The 17,890-nt window shown below is 31.6% G+C and overlaps 1 protein-coding gene across 2 annotated transcripts in view; it reads left to right on the top strand.

Annotated features, from left to right (window-relative positions):
* Nucleotides 1-17,890, top strand: part of Zdhhc17 (zinc finger DHHC-type palmitoyltransferase 17) — a 99,056-nt gene that overhangs the window by 77,407 nt on the left and 3,759 nt on the right. For both annotated transcript variants that reach the window (XM_015482971.2, XM_048804750.1), the window contains 6 exons: nucleotides 10,690-10,814; nucleotides 11,626-11,688; nucleotides 14,183-14,276; nucleotides 15,112-15,195; nucleotides 16,427-16,584; nucleotides 17,515-17,609. In XM_015482971.2, the coding sequence (XP_015338457.1) occupies nucleotides 10,690-10,814; nucleotides 11,626-11,688; nucleotides 14,183-14,276; nucleotides 15,112-15,195; nucleotides 16,427-16,584; nucleotides 17,515-17,609 (619 nt within the window). The remainder of the gene's footprint in view (nucleotides 1-10,689; nucleotides 10,815-11,625; nucleotides 11,689-14,182; nucleotides 14,277-15,111; nucleotides 15,196-16,426; nucleotides 16,585-17,514; nucleotides 17,610-17,890) is intronic.

Below are 17,890 nucleotides of genomic sequence, written 5' to 3'. Positions count from 1 at the left end.
GTCCAAGGCCACATAGCAGGTCTCTGATAAATCTGGCATTGAAACAAGTATTTGTCTAACTGTAAATATATTCTAGACCTTTCATAAAACTGATTTTCATATCTTAGTGTCAAATTTTCTCTAATTTTCTTTTTTAATAAGTTCTACAGAATTTCTTTGTTACTTCATTAGCCACTCACTGATTACAGAATGCTCTACGATCAAAGAGAAATTCTGACTTTCTATCAGTTTTTGTTGTGTTTTTTAAAAAATTTTTAATTGGTGCTTTATTGATATAAAGGTGGAATTCACTATGGTATAATCATATATGTTTATAACATAATCTAGTCAGTTTCACTCTGTAGTTCCTCCCTTATCCAGTCCCTCCTCTCTCTCCTCAACTCCTTCTCTACTCCATTAATCTCTTAAGTATTTTCTTAATATCATTATTTTGCTGTGATAGGTAGTAGATAATTTTCTTTTTTTTTAATATTTATTTCTTTAGTTTTAGGTGGACACAGTATCTTTATTTCACATTTATGTGGTGCTGAGAATCGAACCCAGTGCCTCATGCACGCTAGGCAAGCGCACTATCATTTGAGCCACATCCCCAGCCGAGTAGTAGATAATTTTCTATTAAAATCCTTCATCACTTTTGCTTTGTTAAAAGCATGTAGTGCTGTATTCTTGAACATTTGCTCAAACTTCAGCAAATCATCAGTGTAATACACTTTTTAAAAGCAATATAATTTGAAATTGTGTTTGTGTGTGTTTGTATGCACACACATGTGTGCCTTATCAAAGAAATAAAACCACAGTCAATTTTTTATATTTTTACATAGAAAAAGTTAATTTGCTAAGACTCATTGTATAATAAGGACCCATGTTTCATAAATATCTACTAAGTCTTTTTTTTTTAAAAACTTTACTATGAAAAATATGTTTTAAATGACATGCAATTTTGGTGACTTGTTCCAAATAATTTTAGTAAATACTATTTTCACTCATAGTTTTGCATGTTATAATATTGTATTCTTTTTACTAAGAGGCCTTGTATTTTAGTTGAAAAATAAAAAGTGTTTATTTTTAAATAAAAAAAGTATTTATTTAGGTTTATTGAGACCTAAGTCCCAGATTTGTTGCCACACTTATAATTCTTATATTCTTACCGCATTTTGTGATTATTTTCAGAGTATACAGTACTTTGTACTTTTAAAATACATTCATAGTGTATCTGTTTAAATTCTTCCATGTAGCAATTTGTGCTAATTCTGGCCTTGTATTATAAGTTAACATAAAAATTACTCTTTAAGGATTTATTAAACATTGGACTATCTCATTGGAATATTTAATATGAGTAAAACAGATCTGCTTGTTTTTGTTACCTCATCTAGTTTAAATTTAAGAAATGCACTGACCTCTATAATATCTTTAGTATTCCAGACGTATTTTCTAATTTTGTGTTTCCTAAACTGAACATTAAAATTTATGTTCCAGGAGAAATGCCTCAGATTCATATCTCAAAATAATTTTAAACTTTGTCTACTTTTAATCTGTTAAGCAAAAGTGGAGAAAAGCAGTAAAAATAGTAAATTATTAAATAATGAGAACTTAATGTTTGAATACCCCCCTTTTTTCATTTGGAGATATCATAAAATAACTATAGACGTTTGCATAGCTTGGGAGTTGAGAATATAAGAGGTAGAGTTTGAAGGGAAATCCAGAAGAATCAAGTCTGTTTGAATTATCCAATTTGAATAATTCTGTCTTTAAAGATACATTAAGTAAATGTTACTTGTTCATTTAATTTTTCAAATAAAAATTGTAGTATGAGAACACTGTTTTATAGTTGCTTATTTGTATTGTCTTAGAGAGTTCTTGAGAAGCTGAATACCTTGAGACACACCTGACATGTAAATAGTATTAAATAAGTACATGTTGTATGCATGACTGAAAATCTGAAGTTTATATCCAAATAGGCTTTAAATGTACATTTAAGATTTTTATTTGAAAGTTTATATGTGTGTATGATACTCATGAAATATGGAATGAAGTCATAAAAAAAAACTTTTTAAGTTCTGATAATCTTGCCTGAAAACCTTGTGTTTTTCTTGTTATAAAATAACTGTATTTCTAGATCCTATATGATATTGGAGCATCTTTATTTCCAGTATTAACTTCTGAGGCTGGGAGGGGCAGACTAAGAACCATGTAGGAAGAGGACAGAAAAAGGCACAGAATAAGTTATAATGGAAGCTCAAGAATAGAAAAGAAGGAGCCTGAGGCTTATGATACAGGTAATGATTAAGGTACAGAGACAAATATGGTAGCAGCTGTCAGGAACTATCTTTCTCTATGACTTCAGCCTCTTTTCTGTTGCTTCTACCATTTTATTCCTACAGCTCATGATTGTGTAATTTAAACTGGTTAAGACTATTATTGAAAAATAGAATTATAACTTATTTTCACCATCCACAGTATGTTTTGTAGTAACTGCAAGCATTGCAAGTTGAAAATGCTGAAACATTGTGCATAATGAAAATAAAAATTGTAGTATGAGGATTAGGTTCCTGAGAGACTGGTCATAATTTTTCAATAACTGATAAGTACATTATTTTACATATTTTTCTATTTTATAAAACCTAACAATATGTAATAGTGACTCATTAACATTGAACTCAACAGCTAAGAGCTTTGTAACTCATGACTGAATGAACCATACCTAACATATTTTCTGTGTTTAAGGCACATGGCAGCCTCTTTGTGCTTAAGAACCTTAGGTAGCACTTTAGCACTTTGCTTGGGCACTCTTAAAAGTAAACAAATGGCACAAAAAATAGACCCTGAAAGCATACTTGTTTGTGGCACAGGAGCCCGAACAAGGATGCACATTTTTCTATTTCTAGGAATGTGCACATTGGCTAATAACCAGTTTTTTACCATTTTGTGCATGTTTATTGAGTGACTGAGAAAGTACTATAGAGATTGATTTGGGGGTTACATATAAATTTTAGAGTATGCATGAGGATCAACTGTATAAACTTTATTTTGGTTTCTCATAATACCTACCTTAATAAATTATACTTTTATAGTGATAATAAATATATTTATATCAGTATAAACCATTTTAGTAAATAAATGTTGATGCATTTTAAGGCCCTTAAAAACAAGAACAAACCAACTCCAAAACCAGTAGAAGGAAGGAAATAATTAAAATCAGTCAAAATCAGTGCAATAGAGAATTAAAAAAATAATACAAAGGATCAGTGAAATGAAGAGGTGGATCTTTGAAATAAAACAGATAAACCCTTACCCAAACTAACAAAAAAAAAGGGGAGAAGACCCAAATTAATAAAATTAGATGGAGAGAAATCACCACAGACTTCAAAGAAATCCAGAAGATTTCTTAGGGACTATTTTGAAAAATTATACTACAGTAAATTGGAAAACCCAGAAGAAATGGATACATTTCTAGACACATGTGACCAGCCAAAATTAAATCGGTAAGATAAAAGAAAACCTAAACGGTCCAGTAACAATCAATGAGATAAAAGCAGCATTAAAAAGCCTTGCAACAAAGAAAAGCCTAGGACCAGATGCATTCTCAAATGAATTCTTCCAGACCTTTAGAGGAACTAATGCCAATGTTCCTCAAATTTTATTTCATGAAATAGAACAGGGTTTGTAATTCCAAATACACACTGTGAAGCTGGTATCTCTCTGATGCCGAAACCAGATAAGGACACATCAACGAAAGACAAGTATAAATCTACGTCCCTGATGAACTTAGATGCAAAAATGTTAATATTATCAAATTGTATTCAGCATTTTAAGATTATCCAACATGACCAAGTTGGTTTCATTCCAGAGTGGCAAGGATGGTTTAACATAGACAAACCAATAAATGTAATTCATCACATAAATAGAATTAAGGACAAAAATCACGTTATCTCCATCGTTGTAGAGAGAGCTTTAGACAGAATTCAATACCCATTTGTGATAAAAGCACCGAAGAAACTAGGGATAGAAGAAACTTACCTCAACATCATAAAGGCTGTATTTATGACAAAGGCCAACATTATTGCAAAGGGGGGAAAGATGGAAGCATTTTCTTTAAAATTCAGAACAAGATAAGGATATCCTGTCACCATTCCTATTTAATATAGTACTAGAAATTCTAGCTAGAGCAGTTAGGCAAGAGAAGGAAATAAAAGGGAAAAAATTGAAAAGGAAGAAGTTAAGACTATCACTGTTTGCAGATGATATGATCTTATACTTAGAAGATCTAGAAACTGCCACTAGAAGACTGCTAGAGCTAATAAATTCAGCAAAGTAGCAGGTTACAAAATCAATATGCGAAAATCAGTAGTTTTTCTATATGCCAATAATGAATCTGCTGAGAAAGAAAATAGGAAACAATCCCATTTACAATAGTCTGAAAGGGAGAGAAAACAACAACAAAAGGCAAAAAAAACCTAGGAATAAATCTGACCAAGGAGGTGAAAGACCTCTAGGTGAAAACTAGAACACAAGAAAGAAATTGAAGAAAACACAAGAAAATGGAAAGACCTCCCATTTTCATTTTCATGGACAGGCAGAATTAATAGTGTTAAAATAGCCACATTACCAAAAGCAATATACAGTTTAGCGCAATCCCTACCAAAATACCAATGACGTTCTGCCCAGAACTAGAAAAAACAGTCCTAAAATTCATTGGGAAGGGGGGAAAAAGGAATAGCTAAAGTACTTCTAAGCCAAAAAAGTAATATTGGAGGCATCACAAATTATATTTCAGAGCTATGGTAATAAAAAATTGCACGTCAGTGGAACAGAACAAAAGATACAGAGACAAACCCTCACCAATATAGTCATCTGATCCTTGACAAAAGCATGCATTGCAGAACAGATAGTCTTTATAATTGTGCTGGGAAAACTGGTTATCCATATGTAGAAGAATGAGATTAGACCCTATCTCTTACCCTGATTAAAAGTCAACTCAAAATGGGTCAAAGACCTAGGAATTAGACCAGAAGTCTTGTATCTCCTACAATAAAATATAGGGTCAACACACCAATATATAGGTACAGGCGATGACTTTCTTATTAGGATTCCAAAAGCTCAGGAAATAAAATCAAGAATTAATGAATAGGGTGACATCAAAAGCTTCTGCACAGCAAAGAAAACAGAGATCCTACAGAATGTAAGAAAAATCTTTGCTAGCTACTCTTGTGAGAAGATTAATATCCAGAATATATAAATAATTCAAAAAACTTACCACCAAACAACCTAGTTAAGTATATGGGCAAATGAACTAAACAGATACTTCTCAAAGGAAGAAATACAAGTGGCCAATAAATTATGAAAAAAAGTTCAACATTTTCAGTAATTAGGAAAATGCAAATTAAAACTACACTGAGATTTCATCTTACTCTTGTTAGAATGACAGCCATCAGGAATATGAACAATAATAAATGCTGGATTAAATATGGGGGGGAAAGGAATAGTTTTACATTGCTTGTAGGGTTGTAAGATAGTATAACTACTCTAGAAATCAATAGAGATTCCTCAAAAGACTAGGAATGGGACCACCATATAACCCAGATATACCACTCCTCGATATTTATCCTTAAGAATTAGTCATCCTACTATAGTGATACAGGCATACCCATTTTGATAGCAGCATGATTCACAGTAGTCTAGCTGTCTTGTCAGTTGATGAATGGACAAAATTTGTTATATATACGCAATAGAGTTTTTTTCAACCATAAAGAAGATTTACATGTCATTTGCAAGGTAATGGATGAAACTTGAAAACATTATGTTAAGTGAAATAAGCCAAACTTAGAAAGTCGAGGGTCAGAGATTTTCTCTAGTGTGTAAGCTAGAGAGAGTAAAAGAAGAGAAAGGCGAAGGGGAATCTCATGAAAAGTGAAAGGAGACCAATACAGTGGAGGAAGGGGATCAGTTGGAGGGAAAGGGAAAATACTGGGGAGTGATACTGGCCAAATTATATTGTTATATTATGTGCATGTATAGATATATAACAATCCCAATATTATGTCTAATTATAATGCACCAATAAAAATATGGAAAAAATAAGTAACTGTTCTTTTCATTAAATAATTATCTCCCTGTGTATGAACTTTTATGTTTATTCAGTGCTCTTTGGTTTATAGTTCTTTCAGATATATTATTTTACTTGGTTTTCAGAATAACAGTTCTTTGAGAGAAAACACATAGATCTTAATGCTGTTTTCTAATTGGTGGAAATATTGGGACTCAGAGAAGATGTATGTTTTGCTCAAAGTTATATAGACAGCTAATTATAAAGAAAGGTGTAGAATCCAGGTTTTTTACTTGATTCAGTGTATCTTCAAATGTCCTCATGTTACATTGTGAACATAATTTGTAAACTTTTCTGGAAAATTTGACAATGTAGAAAGAGCTTTAAATATACCCTCTGATCTCTAATCACATGCAAGTAGTACAAGGCATAATATAAAAAATTATTTATAAGAGTGTTTCTCAAGCATATTTTGTAATGGGGAAGAATTGGGAACAACTGAATATCCAACCTGAATAAAGGGATAATTTTATCAGTTATACTACATATTGAGTGGGATTAAATACCATTAAAATGCTTTTCTAAGATTTAATGATATGGGCTCATTAGAATATAATAAAAATACTAAGTTTTATATACAAAGTAATTCTGATTTTAAAATGTACCAAGGGAAAGAACTGGAAGTGAGTGAATATATAGAATTTTCAAAGTGATTATCACTGGATGTTGTACTCATGATTTTTTTTGTTGTTCTTTATTTGCAAAGAAACAGCTTTGGGTTTTATTCATCTTTTTCATCTTTTAAAATTTTTCATTTTTTTTCTTTAACTTCTTAATTCTTTCCTTTTCCTTATTTTTTCATAGAAGCATTTAGAGTTAAAATGTTCTTCTTTATGTACTATTTCAAAATGTTTCATTTTGCATTTAAAAATCAAGCTTATTAATTGAGTTGCTCAAGGGAATATATATCCTTACTAAATTTTTATCTTCCTCAGTATCACTTATAGAGCATATTGTGTCAAATCTTTCCACTGCATTTATGAATGTGGAGGTTTTCTCTTTGAGTTTGGTTTTAGCTTGACATTTTATTGTTAAATCATTAAATGCTTACAGGTTTAGAATTATTTCATTCAAAACTGTTGAACCTTTTATCTGTATGTAGTAACTCAAAGTAAAAAGCATTAACAGTGAATGACTTATTAATATTTGCTCTTAACCAATGATCTTGAATTTTGTAAATGTCTCTAGCAAACTTTTACAGTGTCTCCAGTAGCATATAGGTATAAGCAAATACCCCAAAAGTAGACATTTCAATTTTAGAACAACGTGCCTCTAGATTTGTACTTGTTTATCATGTCTACTCTTCAGGGGATCCTCTTATAACTGCTCAGCAACATGTTTTAAAAAGATCTTTAAAAAGAATCCTATGACATTATCATTATGACTGAAGAACAACCAGTAGGTTTTAGAGGATGTTAATCTTTGTCCTTCACATTTCCTTAATATATAGTACAGTATGGCTTTTCAGTACGATATATTAAAATGGAGGTCATAATGTACATTACATATATAATATACAAAAATGAACATTTTTCCTTTTTCTGAAAAATTTCTGTAATATCTCTGAATTCTTTTCTTTTTATTGTATTTCCTTCTTTGTGCATAAAATCATCCTTACATTGAATTATCTTTGGCTGCCATTTGTGTTCATGCTCTTATTTCTAATTATTTTGTCTTAGTTTCTTGATGCTCCATGTATTTATATTTACAGATTTTTTTTAGTTCACTTATATAATAGGTTCTGTTTGGTCTCAGTCTGTTTTGTTATATCTAGAATGACCCTTTTTGTGGATTCTGGTTAGGGCTGTCTTCCTAGTTTTTAGGAATTTTCTTGGTGTCTTCAGAAATCTCTCATTCTTCTTAGTTATTATACTGCTATTGGATTAGGGCCCTACCCTTATGATTTCATTTAACATTAATTGTCTCCTAAATACCTTCTCTGTAGATGTGGTCACATTGAGGGGTAGGGCTTTAACATATGGTTCTCGGTGAGGCAGATACAAGTAAACTGCAGAATTAGTGTGAAATTGATCACATTTCTTAGACTTGGCCTTCTTATCTAGTTTTTCAATCTACTTGTATAGGTGGAGGCAGGCCCGAGGCCTCTACTAGGCAGCTTGCCTCACCAGAATGGTCTGTTTTCCTTGGCCTTTAGTTTTAAGATTTATGGTATAGTAGAGCTTGTCCCTTTGCCAAAGTTGTTACTAGTATTTTGGGGAGTAGTTGGTTTGATTTACTGTTTGGGTTTGTTTTGTTGGGTACAGTGATAAAGAAATTTAGTGCAGGGATTTCAGTTGATTAACTTAGAAAATCTAGTTAGATATGTTTCTTTTAAAATAATCAAGTGAGAGCTGCAGCCATCAAAATAATATCCAAATTGATTAATTACATGTAATGATTTCATAAACATTGAAATGAAATTGATAACATCTATCTCTAAGTGACGGACTATTTCTGCATAAAATCATAAGTTAAAAGGATAAAATAACACTATTTTGCCTCTAAAACTAGCAGCATTTGTCCCTTAGTGCTAATCAAACAGCCATTACTAGTGGGGTTATAAATTGATGATATCTTTCTGGAAAATAATTTGACATTATGAAAATATATAACAAGGCTCAAAAATGTTCATAGATTTTTTTCGTAATATTTGTTGACCCAGGAAATTCTGAACACTATATAGAGCTAGAATAGCATAGGTAATAAATGCCAGGCTTTTAATACTTGCTCTCCTTCTAACTCATTCTGCAGTCTTGAATTTAGCCTCTGCCCACATTTCTCATCTATAAAATCGGCATAGCAGCGGGATTTATCATAGGGTTCTTGGTTTGACTTCAGTGGCACATTGATGGTGACTAATCAGTGTTATTTATTAGGTTAATCTTAAATATATTATGATCCTAATTATAACGAAACATGGAGATCACCAAAAATAAAGCAGTTATTTTTGGATTGTAGAATTACTGGTGGTTTTTGGTTTTGTGGGTTTTTTTTGGCTTTATGGTTTTTAAATGTGCTCTTATTTTGTTTAAGAATCACATTAATAATAAAAACAACCATTCTATTTGTAGAGAATGTACAATTTTAAAAATATAATGAAAATTAAATTTTAAAAATTAACCTGTTTAATCTATTATTAAAACTGAGTTCAGATCATTTGAAGATATATAATTTGCTTGCCTTTGAAAGCAAGTGAAGAAATTTTTAAGTTCATCTGATATTTGATTCCTGAACGATCCTGTCAAATATGTGGTCATATATAGGGCTGCTAGTGACCCTCTGCAAATTTAATTCAGACTGTAAGAGCCTGATCTGTTTATTGAGATGTTAACATTTTTTGAAACTGTTGTAATCAGTAAAGGTGCTGTATAGAGTAATGCCAGTATTTAGCATTCTTTTTACATAATATTTACCCAGCTATTCTCAAGAAGATTCTGAATGTAGGAATAGCTGAAAGTTTGACTTCTTACTTGTTTTTTGTTGGCTCGGCCAGTATATTTTGTGGAATAAAGGCATAAAAGTTGGGGGAAAGACAAGACTGGAGGAAAAAAGGAAAGGTAAATCACTCTTGAGTATAGCAGGTAATAATAATTGGTCTTTCTTTTTCACTTTTCCTGCATTTTGAGTGGTTATTGGTATTTGCCAAACAAATGTAGGGTGATTTCATTCCAGAAGTTGTTTTCTGTGTATGTGAGAAATATAAACAGTGTGTATATGCATGATAATGTAAAAAAAAAGTCTTGTAAAATTCTTTCATAATTCTTGTATCCAAATGATATCTTAAAAATGGTTTATTTCAGTATACCAGATGTTTTGTTTTCTAGAAATGCATTGCTCTAGCCACATTAGTTTATTTTTTATATATTTATAAATATCTAGCACATTTCTTCTGTTTTCATTAGGTAGAAAAATGTGAACTGAGAAAATATTGTGTTCTAAGCAACTTTATAAATACATTTTCTAAGATCAACTGAATGTGTTCAAAAAAGGCATAGGAGAGAATTTTTCTCTTTTGGCTTACCTTTAGTTAAAGGCAATCTTTAAAATACATAGGTCTATATCTGAAGTGTTTGGTAAAAATACAAATATATCTTAATACATGTAGATAAAGTATATATGTAATAACTTTGAACATGAAAAAAATCCCTGAATTTTTGTCAGACAAAATGTTGATTGCTTAATCTGTTTATCTAATTTTTATTCATATTCATATTCACTGACTTAATCCCATCAGCTTGAGGCAGGAGGATCACAAGTCTAGCCTCAGCAATTTAACAAGATCCTGTCTCCAATAAATACCTACCTACACACATACATAAAATAGGGCTGGGTATGTAGCTCAGTGGTATACTGTCCCTGGATTCAAGCCCCAGTACCAAAAAATAAATAAAGTGTCAGATATTCTACATCGTTTAAAATTTATAAGGAAGTCACATTTTAATTTTTTTAAATTTAATTATGAACATAGTGGGAAAATACCTATTTTGTTTAAAATTTATAATATTTTCATTGGTAATATTGTAAAAGTTTATGGATTATAAATTTACATATAATAACATTGCTTTAGATTCCTTAACTTGAGGAACATCTCAACTTTTTATTTATTCATCTTCCATTCCTTGCCAATAGTGTTGCACTTTTCTACAATTTTGGAAAATCTTGGAAATCAGATCCAGGGATTATTAAAGCTACAGAAGAGCAAAAGAAAAAGGTAGGAAATACAGTTTACATGTTTAACTGTCCAGTGTATCAGTATTTATAGCTGATATTTAGAGTACAAAGAAAAAAGCTTTTGGCATATAAAGGAATTTTATACTAAATTGGGATTATGTATATTTTATTTGGTGCTCACCTATGGCAGTTTTGTGATGTCTGTCATTAACATTTCTATGACATTGTATAATTTCATGTTTCTTTTCCTTACAAGACAATAAATAAATAAAACGTGATTGCTTTGAGAGGCAAAGACATTATCTCGCATACCTCTGTAAATCCATAGCAAATAACATGCATTCAGTAAATATTTGTTGAATAACTATAAATAGAAGACCAGTAAACTGATGATAGTTCAGTTAAAATATTTGTATATATGATCCAGGGTATATCTCTCCTATAATATAACCTGGGTACTTGAAAGTAAGTTCACAAAAGCTGTTATGTAGAGAATTGCACTAGAGGCATTTTAGATTATTTTAAGGGCTGTTTTATCCATTCTCTATTCACAAAACAAATCTTGATGATTTATTCCTGCCCACAGTAGATTAAGACAGTGGCAAATTCTTATGGTCCAATACCCTTTTGTCTGGGCTGCATAGAAATTGCTCCCATGATGTTCTTCGGAATTCATATTGTAGTTAAATAGAAGTAAGTGAGCAAAACATTTCATTTCTTATTTTGAACTTAAAACTTTGGAACATTGAAGATGAGCTTCATATTCATTGACTCATAGTAATGACAAAAGAATTGGGGAGCCTTATTCATTTCTGAAAAAGTAATTTTTTGTTTGTTTGTTTGATTCATAGACAATAGTTGAACTTGCAGAAACGGGAAGCCTGGACCTCAGTATATTCTGCAGTACCTGTTTGGTAGTATTTGTTTGTTCTTTCCTCTTCTTCCTTCCTTCTGAAGGCAGCATAGCATTATAGGATTGGGGGTGGGGATTAAGGAGAATTTGTTTTGCTGGGCACGTTTTTAACCCTCACCCCACAAAGTACCATTTAGTCCATGGTACAAAAGGAAAGATGATTAAAGTATTTCACCTTCCCTGGTGCTTATTTCCCTATAGTAGATCTAGACTATACTTCTGACTCAGAAGTGCTATTTATTCTCCTTCTCTTTTTACATCTTAAAATGTAATTCAATAAAAGTATAATTGTAAAATATTTAAAAAGTTTACTGTAAATCCCTAATAGATTTCTTCACTGAGCTTTAAGAAAATTTGTTTTTGAACTTAAAAGTCACAGTGGGAAATTCATTACATAAATTTTCAGACAACATGGCCACATAGCATCTTCAGTTGGAGTATTACTTGTCTGTAGCAAAGTTGTTTTATGCAGATTTGAACATTATTATTGATTTTTAAAGTTGTCTGATTTATGTCATATAATCAGATATGTGCAAAATTAAATAGTATTTGCTTATGAAGTCAAATATAGTAATACAGTTTTTAGTTTATTGTAGGCATTAAATCTTAATGTCTTAATTTGTTCTTTGTAAGTATTTTGGAAAATTTTGCTACAGTGGTTAAACCATATTTTTCTACATTTGAATATTTGCAAATTATACAATGAGATGAGGTGCTCTTTTATACCTTTAAATTAAATGCTGCAGGTAAACTAATGCCTTATCATTTGATTAATAGTGGAATTGTTGGCTTAATTTAGGATTATAGAATGTTTTTGAAACAGCTTTCATTCTGCAGAGTTCTTTGTTTCACTGAATTTTTTGACTAGTTATAATTTTGAATATTTATATGCTTTTTTACTTTGGGGAGCAACTTTAAGGTACTACATAGATTCTTTCAGTAAGGCATTCTTTGAAAAGGTTTCTGTGTTTCATTAACAGTCTTTTTATAAAATTGGTATTCTTTTCTTAATGTTTAGAATCTTTCCATGTACTGCTATTCTGTGGAAATACTATTCTGTTCCACAAAGTCAAGGATGCAATGTGGTTCTTGCTGTATGACTATTTAGTGACTCAGTGCAGACAGCAGTTTTGTTGTTAAGTAATCTGACAAGAACAATATTATTTTTGTCATTATATCATAGACATTTAATTATGTTAAGAGCCATGTACTTTGGAATAGATAATTCCTTATTGTAAAGAGCATTTTCTGTATAAAATCATTCAAATCTAAGGGGTAATCTTCACTCTAGGTATGCTTCACTTTGATTAATAGTTCCCTAAGAAGGCACACGTACAAAAGAGTTTTTTTTTAAAGAAGGATTTACTTGGTAATGAGCTAAGGATGTGTTATGTTTAGGGAGCTTGAGATCAAGTTACCCCTTAACTCCTCATCCTGTTGTTCAAATTTTTGACTATTGTTGAGCCAAGGGGAATTATAGCTGGGGGTTTTGAGTGTAGTAGCACTTTGATATATCCTGCTTTTCTCTTGAATAGATTTAGTCTCACATCAGTGATGAAGAACTGTTTATCCTTTTCTTTGGTCCACAGATAATTTTTAGTAGATGCAAGAACTGCACATCCACCTATACCTTTTCCTGGGTATCTCAAATCAAACTAGTGTCTACCCGTATACAAAGTAATAGGGAATGTAGGCTATTGTAAATTTTATTTCTGTCATGGGTTAATAACTCTAGCTTTTGTTATATATCCATTATTGGAACTGCTAGCCCTTTGAAGATTATTCCTTTGGCTAATTTAGTATAATATAAAGTGAAAAGCATTTTTAAAACACTTAAAACAGATATCACAAACATAAATTTTTTTATTGCCTGTGAAGGGTTGAATAATGGAGTTTGCTTTTTGACTCTCTAAACTTGATATGCATGTTCTGCTTTCTCAGATGTGTTCATAAATTCCTGCAAGGAAAATGTTGAACTTTAATTTGAAATCTCAGGAGGCACTTAAATAGAAGTGTGCACTTAATATTTTTGGCTGAAATTGTTAGTATCAGAAAGGCACTTTTATTACTGATTTCAAATTATAAAAGCTTCTTTTATTCACTTCTAACCTGATCTTTCTTTTATTATTAAAGAAAAATTTAATTTGATTTATTAGAGTAACTAGTATTAAGACCATTAATCAAATGGATCTCAGAAGCCTAGAGAATGATACACACACATGCATGCACACACGTACATACGTACATATACACATACATATGTACGTGTGTGTGTATATATATATATACACATATACATACATACACACATGTAGGAGTATGTGTGTATGCATGCATGTATTTATTTATTTATCTTTTTAGTCTTTGTAGTTGCAGTTTCATTAAATAATAAAGAATAGTACTTTTTTTTTGGTTTTATTGATTGAAAATAAATGTTCAGCTCTTCTCTATAAAGTACATTGTCTTTCATAATCTTTTAACATGCTTATTAACAGATACGGAAACCAGTGAGGTCCAAACATTGTGGCGTGTGCAACCGTTGTATAGCGAAATTTGATCATCATTGTCCTTGGGTGGGTAACTGTGTAGGTAAGTTACATTAGTAGTTTCTAAATGTATTGTTCATAGGTTACTTAGGTAACTAATGAAGTACAGTCTTAAAATAGGTAGCAGAAAGTTTACTCCTGTATCCTTGATCCTTCTAGTTATCTTTTGGTTAACAAATCAACCAAGAGAAAGAGATAGTGGGAAAAACTTATAGAATCACTGTCTAGAAAAGATTGATTTCATATCTCTGTCCATTTTCTGTACGTCTGCTTGTTCCTGCTCTCTGTTGGGTAACAGTGAAATTGCAAAGGAGATAAATAATACTGGTTTTTAAATTAAGCTAGAAAAAATAAAACAATAACCATGCTTGAAATGATGTTATGTACAAAGATAGGAATAATGCATAGCTGAACACACCTCAGTGTTGAAGAATGGTATTATCTGAGGAGATGAAGTAAGTGATCTAAGAGATGATCTTGGAGATTTTATGAAGAGACAGAAGAGAAACATTACAAAGATTGTGTGACTGTCATAGAGAAACCTTTGAAAAGCGGATTATAAGATTTATAAAATAGGTTTATTTTCAACCTCACAAAACAAAGAAAAGAGCAAAGGTCAGAATTGTGATTTATTTCGTTCTTTGGGACTCCCTTGCCTTCAGAGTGAATATCATTGCAGTCATCACATCTTTGTGTAACTATAAGCATTCTTATTTTAAGATTTTTATTAAAACATTTGTTTTCTTGAAAGCTGTTTTATAAATAACGTATGTTATTATTGTCCAAGTTAATCACACCTTTCATAGCACACCCCTCAAAGGTGTATTACCAGTCGTTTTTTCTTAGCTGAAAAACATTGCTTCTGTGTTGTTCTTCAGGTGCAGGCAACCATAGATACTTTATGGGCTACCTATTCTTCTTGCTTTTTATGATCTGCTGGATGATTTATGGTTGTATTTCTTGTGAGTACAATTAGTTTTTTGCCTTATTAAAACATAAATGTTGCATAATCAGATTATAATTAACATTATTTATGTAATGAAAAAAGTCTTTTAACATAAAAAATATATGATTTGGGGAACACCTTATGAAGGATAAAGAAAAAATTAAAACAGTTCTATCAGATATCTTCAACATATAGTATAAGCAGTTATCAGTTAGCCACCTTTTAATATGTGTGTCCCCTGGAAAACATGGTTTAACAAGCTTTGAAAAGCTTCTGGGTAAAATACACCAACATTTCACATCACACGCTTGCTTTATTCTGGTGGTCTGTAGATGCAGCCTTTGTGCCAGTTCCTCTTTCTTACCAAACAGTTGGGAAAATATATGTAGAATTAAGGTTGCACAAAACTTGGAATCTTATTATTTATTATTGTCTATTAAGGAATATTGGGTATCAGAAATTACCTTTTTAAGATATGTTGTCATTTATTTGACTACATGGTTTTAATACTTTAGAGGAAGTGGTAGTTTTTATTACATTGAGAACCCAATCTGTAAAAGTTTAAATGAAAACGTAAGTTCAGGGCTTAATGAGGCTTGGCATAAACCATTAGATTCTGGTTTAAAAATAAGTCCTATAAGGATGGTTTATTAGTCTTCCTACCCTTGGAGATAATAAAAATGATCAGTGCTGTTCCCTTGATGAACAAAAAGAAGCTACTTCCTCAAATAGAGATTAAGAGAACTATTTGGTCAAAGAGCTTGACCTACTTTCTGGCCCAGCATACCTGAGAGAGAACAGTTTCCTGCTGACAAAAGTAGTTTTTGATTGCAGCAGCTCTCCAGCCAGAGATTTGTGTTAGAAAAGCTTACCTTACCAATGTGATTCTATTAAATTCCCCTCCCCTTCCCCAATATTTCACTTCTCAACTTTGTTTAAAGAAAAGGTTCTTTTAAAGTTTTGTGTATATGCAGTACCAGTCAAATAAATCTGCCACAAGATATAGAGTAATTATTTGAAGATTGGCTGCTGCTTTCCCCTTTCTATCTTGGGTGTGCTTTTTTCACTAAAATATAATGGGTTTATTTAAAAATGTAAAAACATTTGCCATTGTGTGTCATCAATTAAATCTGGACCATCAGACCTTTTTTAAGTTGTAAAAAAGCATAACTCTTTAGCATTAATGGCTGCATAAGATGCTTAGATGATAAATGAATGAATGTGAGGCCCTCATGTTCTGATTTTAGACTGGGGACTTCACTGTGAGACCACTTACACCAAGGATGGATTTTGGACATATATTACTCAGATCGCCACATGTTCACCTTGGATGTTTTGGATGTTTCTGAACAGTGTTTTTCATTTCATGTGGGTGGCTGTACTACTCATGTGTCAGATGTACCAGGTAGGTACAAGTGCATTATTTGTTCCTGAGTGTGCTGTTTTAAAAATTTTCTCCTTTCTTTTTTTAAAAAATATTTTTATTAGTTGTTGATGGATCTTTATTTTATTTACTTATTTATTTATATGCCGTGCTGAGGATCGAACCCAGTGCCTCACACATACTAGGCAAGAGCGCTACCACTGAGCCACAACTCCAGCCCCTCTTTCCTTTCTTAAAAGATAGTATTCTCTTCCTAACCACTGTGACTTTTCAAGGATAAATTTTATTGTTGATTTACTTTTCATCTTCATCTCCTTTTCTCCTTTCTTTTTTCATACTATGAAAAAACAGAAAATTCTCAACAGAAAATTTTATTTCTCTTATTCCTGAATAAGTTGGGTATGTGTGAGTTTAGATTGATTATGCCATTAGTTTTGTGTTCATTTATAGTACTCTTATTACATGCAAATATCAGTTTTTCCAAAGTCAAGGGTTTTTATTTTGGCAGGGGGGGCAGCAGGTAACAGGGATTGAACTCAGGGGAATTTAACCACTGAGCCACATCCCCAGCCCTTTTTTCTGGGTTGCTTAGTGCCTTGCTGTTGCTGAGGCTGATGCTGGGATTACAGGTGTGCGCCACAATGCTTAGCATTAAAATTAAAGATTTTTTGAAAGCTCATTCTGAAAGAGGCTGATGGAGGGGTGGCATATGTAGTATCTGCGTGTCTCCAGTGCACAAAGCCAACTGACCTGTTATTAAATATCTTTCCTATTTAACTGGCTACTTTTCAGAGTTAAAATGATATGATGTAAACTAGCTCAATAAGCTCCTAGTGGGAAACTAAAAACAGTTCGTGTTCCTCTCCATCTTAGTCCTCTTGAGAATTAACTTTTTCTTTTTGTATATTAAATAATCAAGAGAATAATAGGTTGCTTTCTCTTTCCTTTTAGATATCATGTTTAGGTATTACTACAAATGAAAGAATGAATGCCAGAAGATATAAGCACTTTAAAGTCACGACAACATCTATTGAAAGCCCATTCAAGTATGTACATTTTTATAAATTGCATATTTTCCTTTGTTATATAAATTCCTTAGTGAGCAAACAGTAATAATCTAGTGAATATGTTGAAGAGAGGTGTTTTTGGTATGGCAAGAAGATGTGAAATAGGAAATATTTATTTTACTTAGCAATATAAAAACTAGTTTTTAATTACTACTGAATTTATGATTTCTGCAGAAGTAGCATTGGTTAGTGTATCAACACACCATAACATAACATAGAATTCATCACATTAACTGTGTATAAATTTGTGGTATCTCTTT

This window comes from Marmota marmota, unplaced genomic scaffold (assembly GCF_001458135.2).
Source record: "Marmota marmota marmota unplaced genomic scaffold, marMar, whole genome shotgun sequence".
In the NCBI taxonomy this organism is placed as follows: Eukaryota; Metazoa; Chordata; class Mammalia; order Rodentia; family Sciuridae; genus Marmota; species Marmota marmota.
Note: the sequence above shows the minus strand (reverse complement) of the source record. Positions and strands in the feature narration are given on the sequence as shown.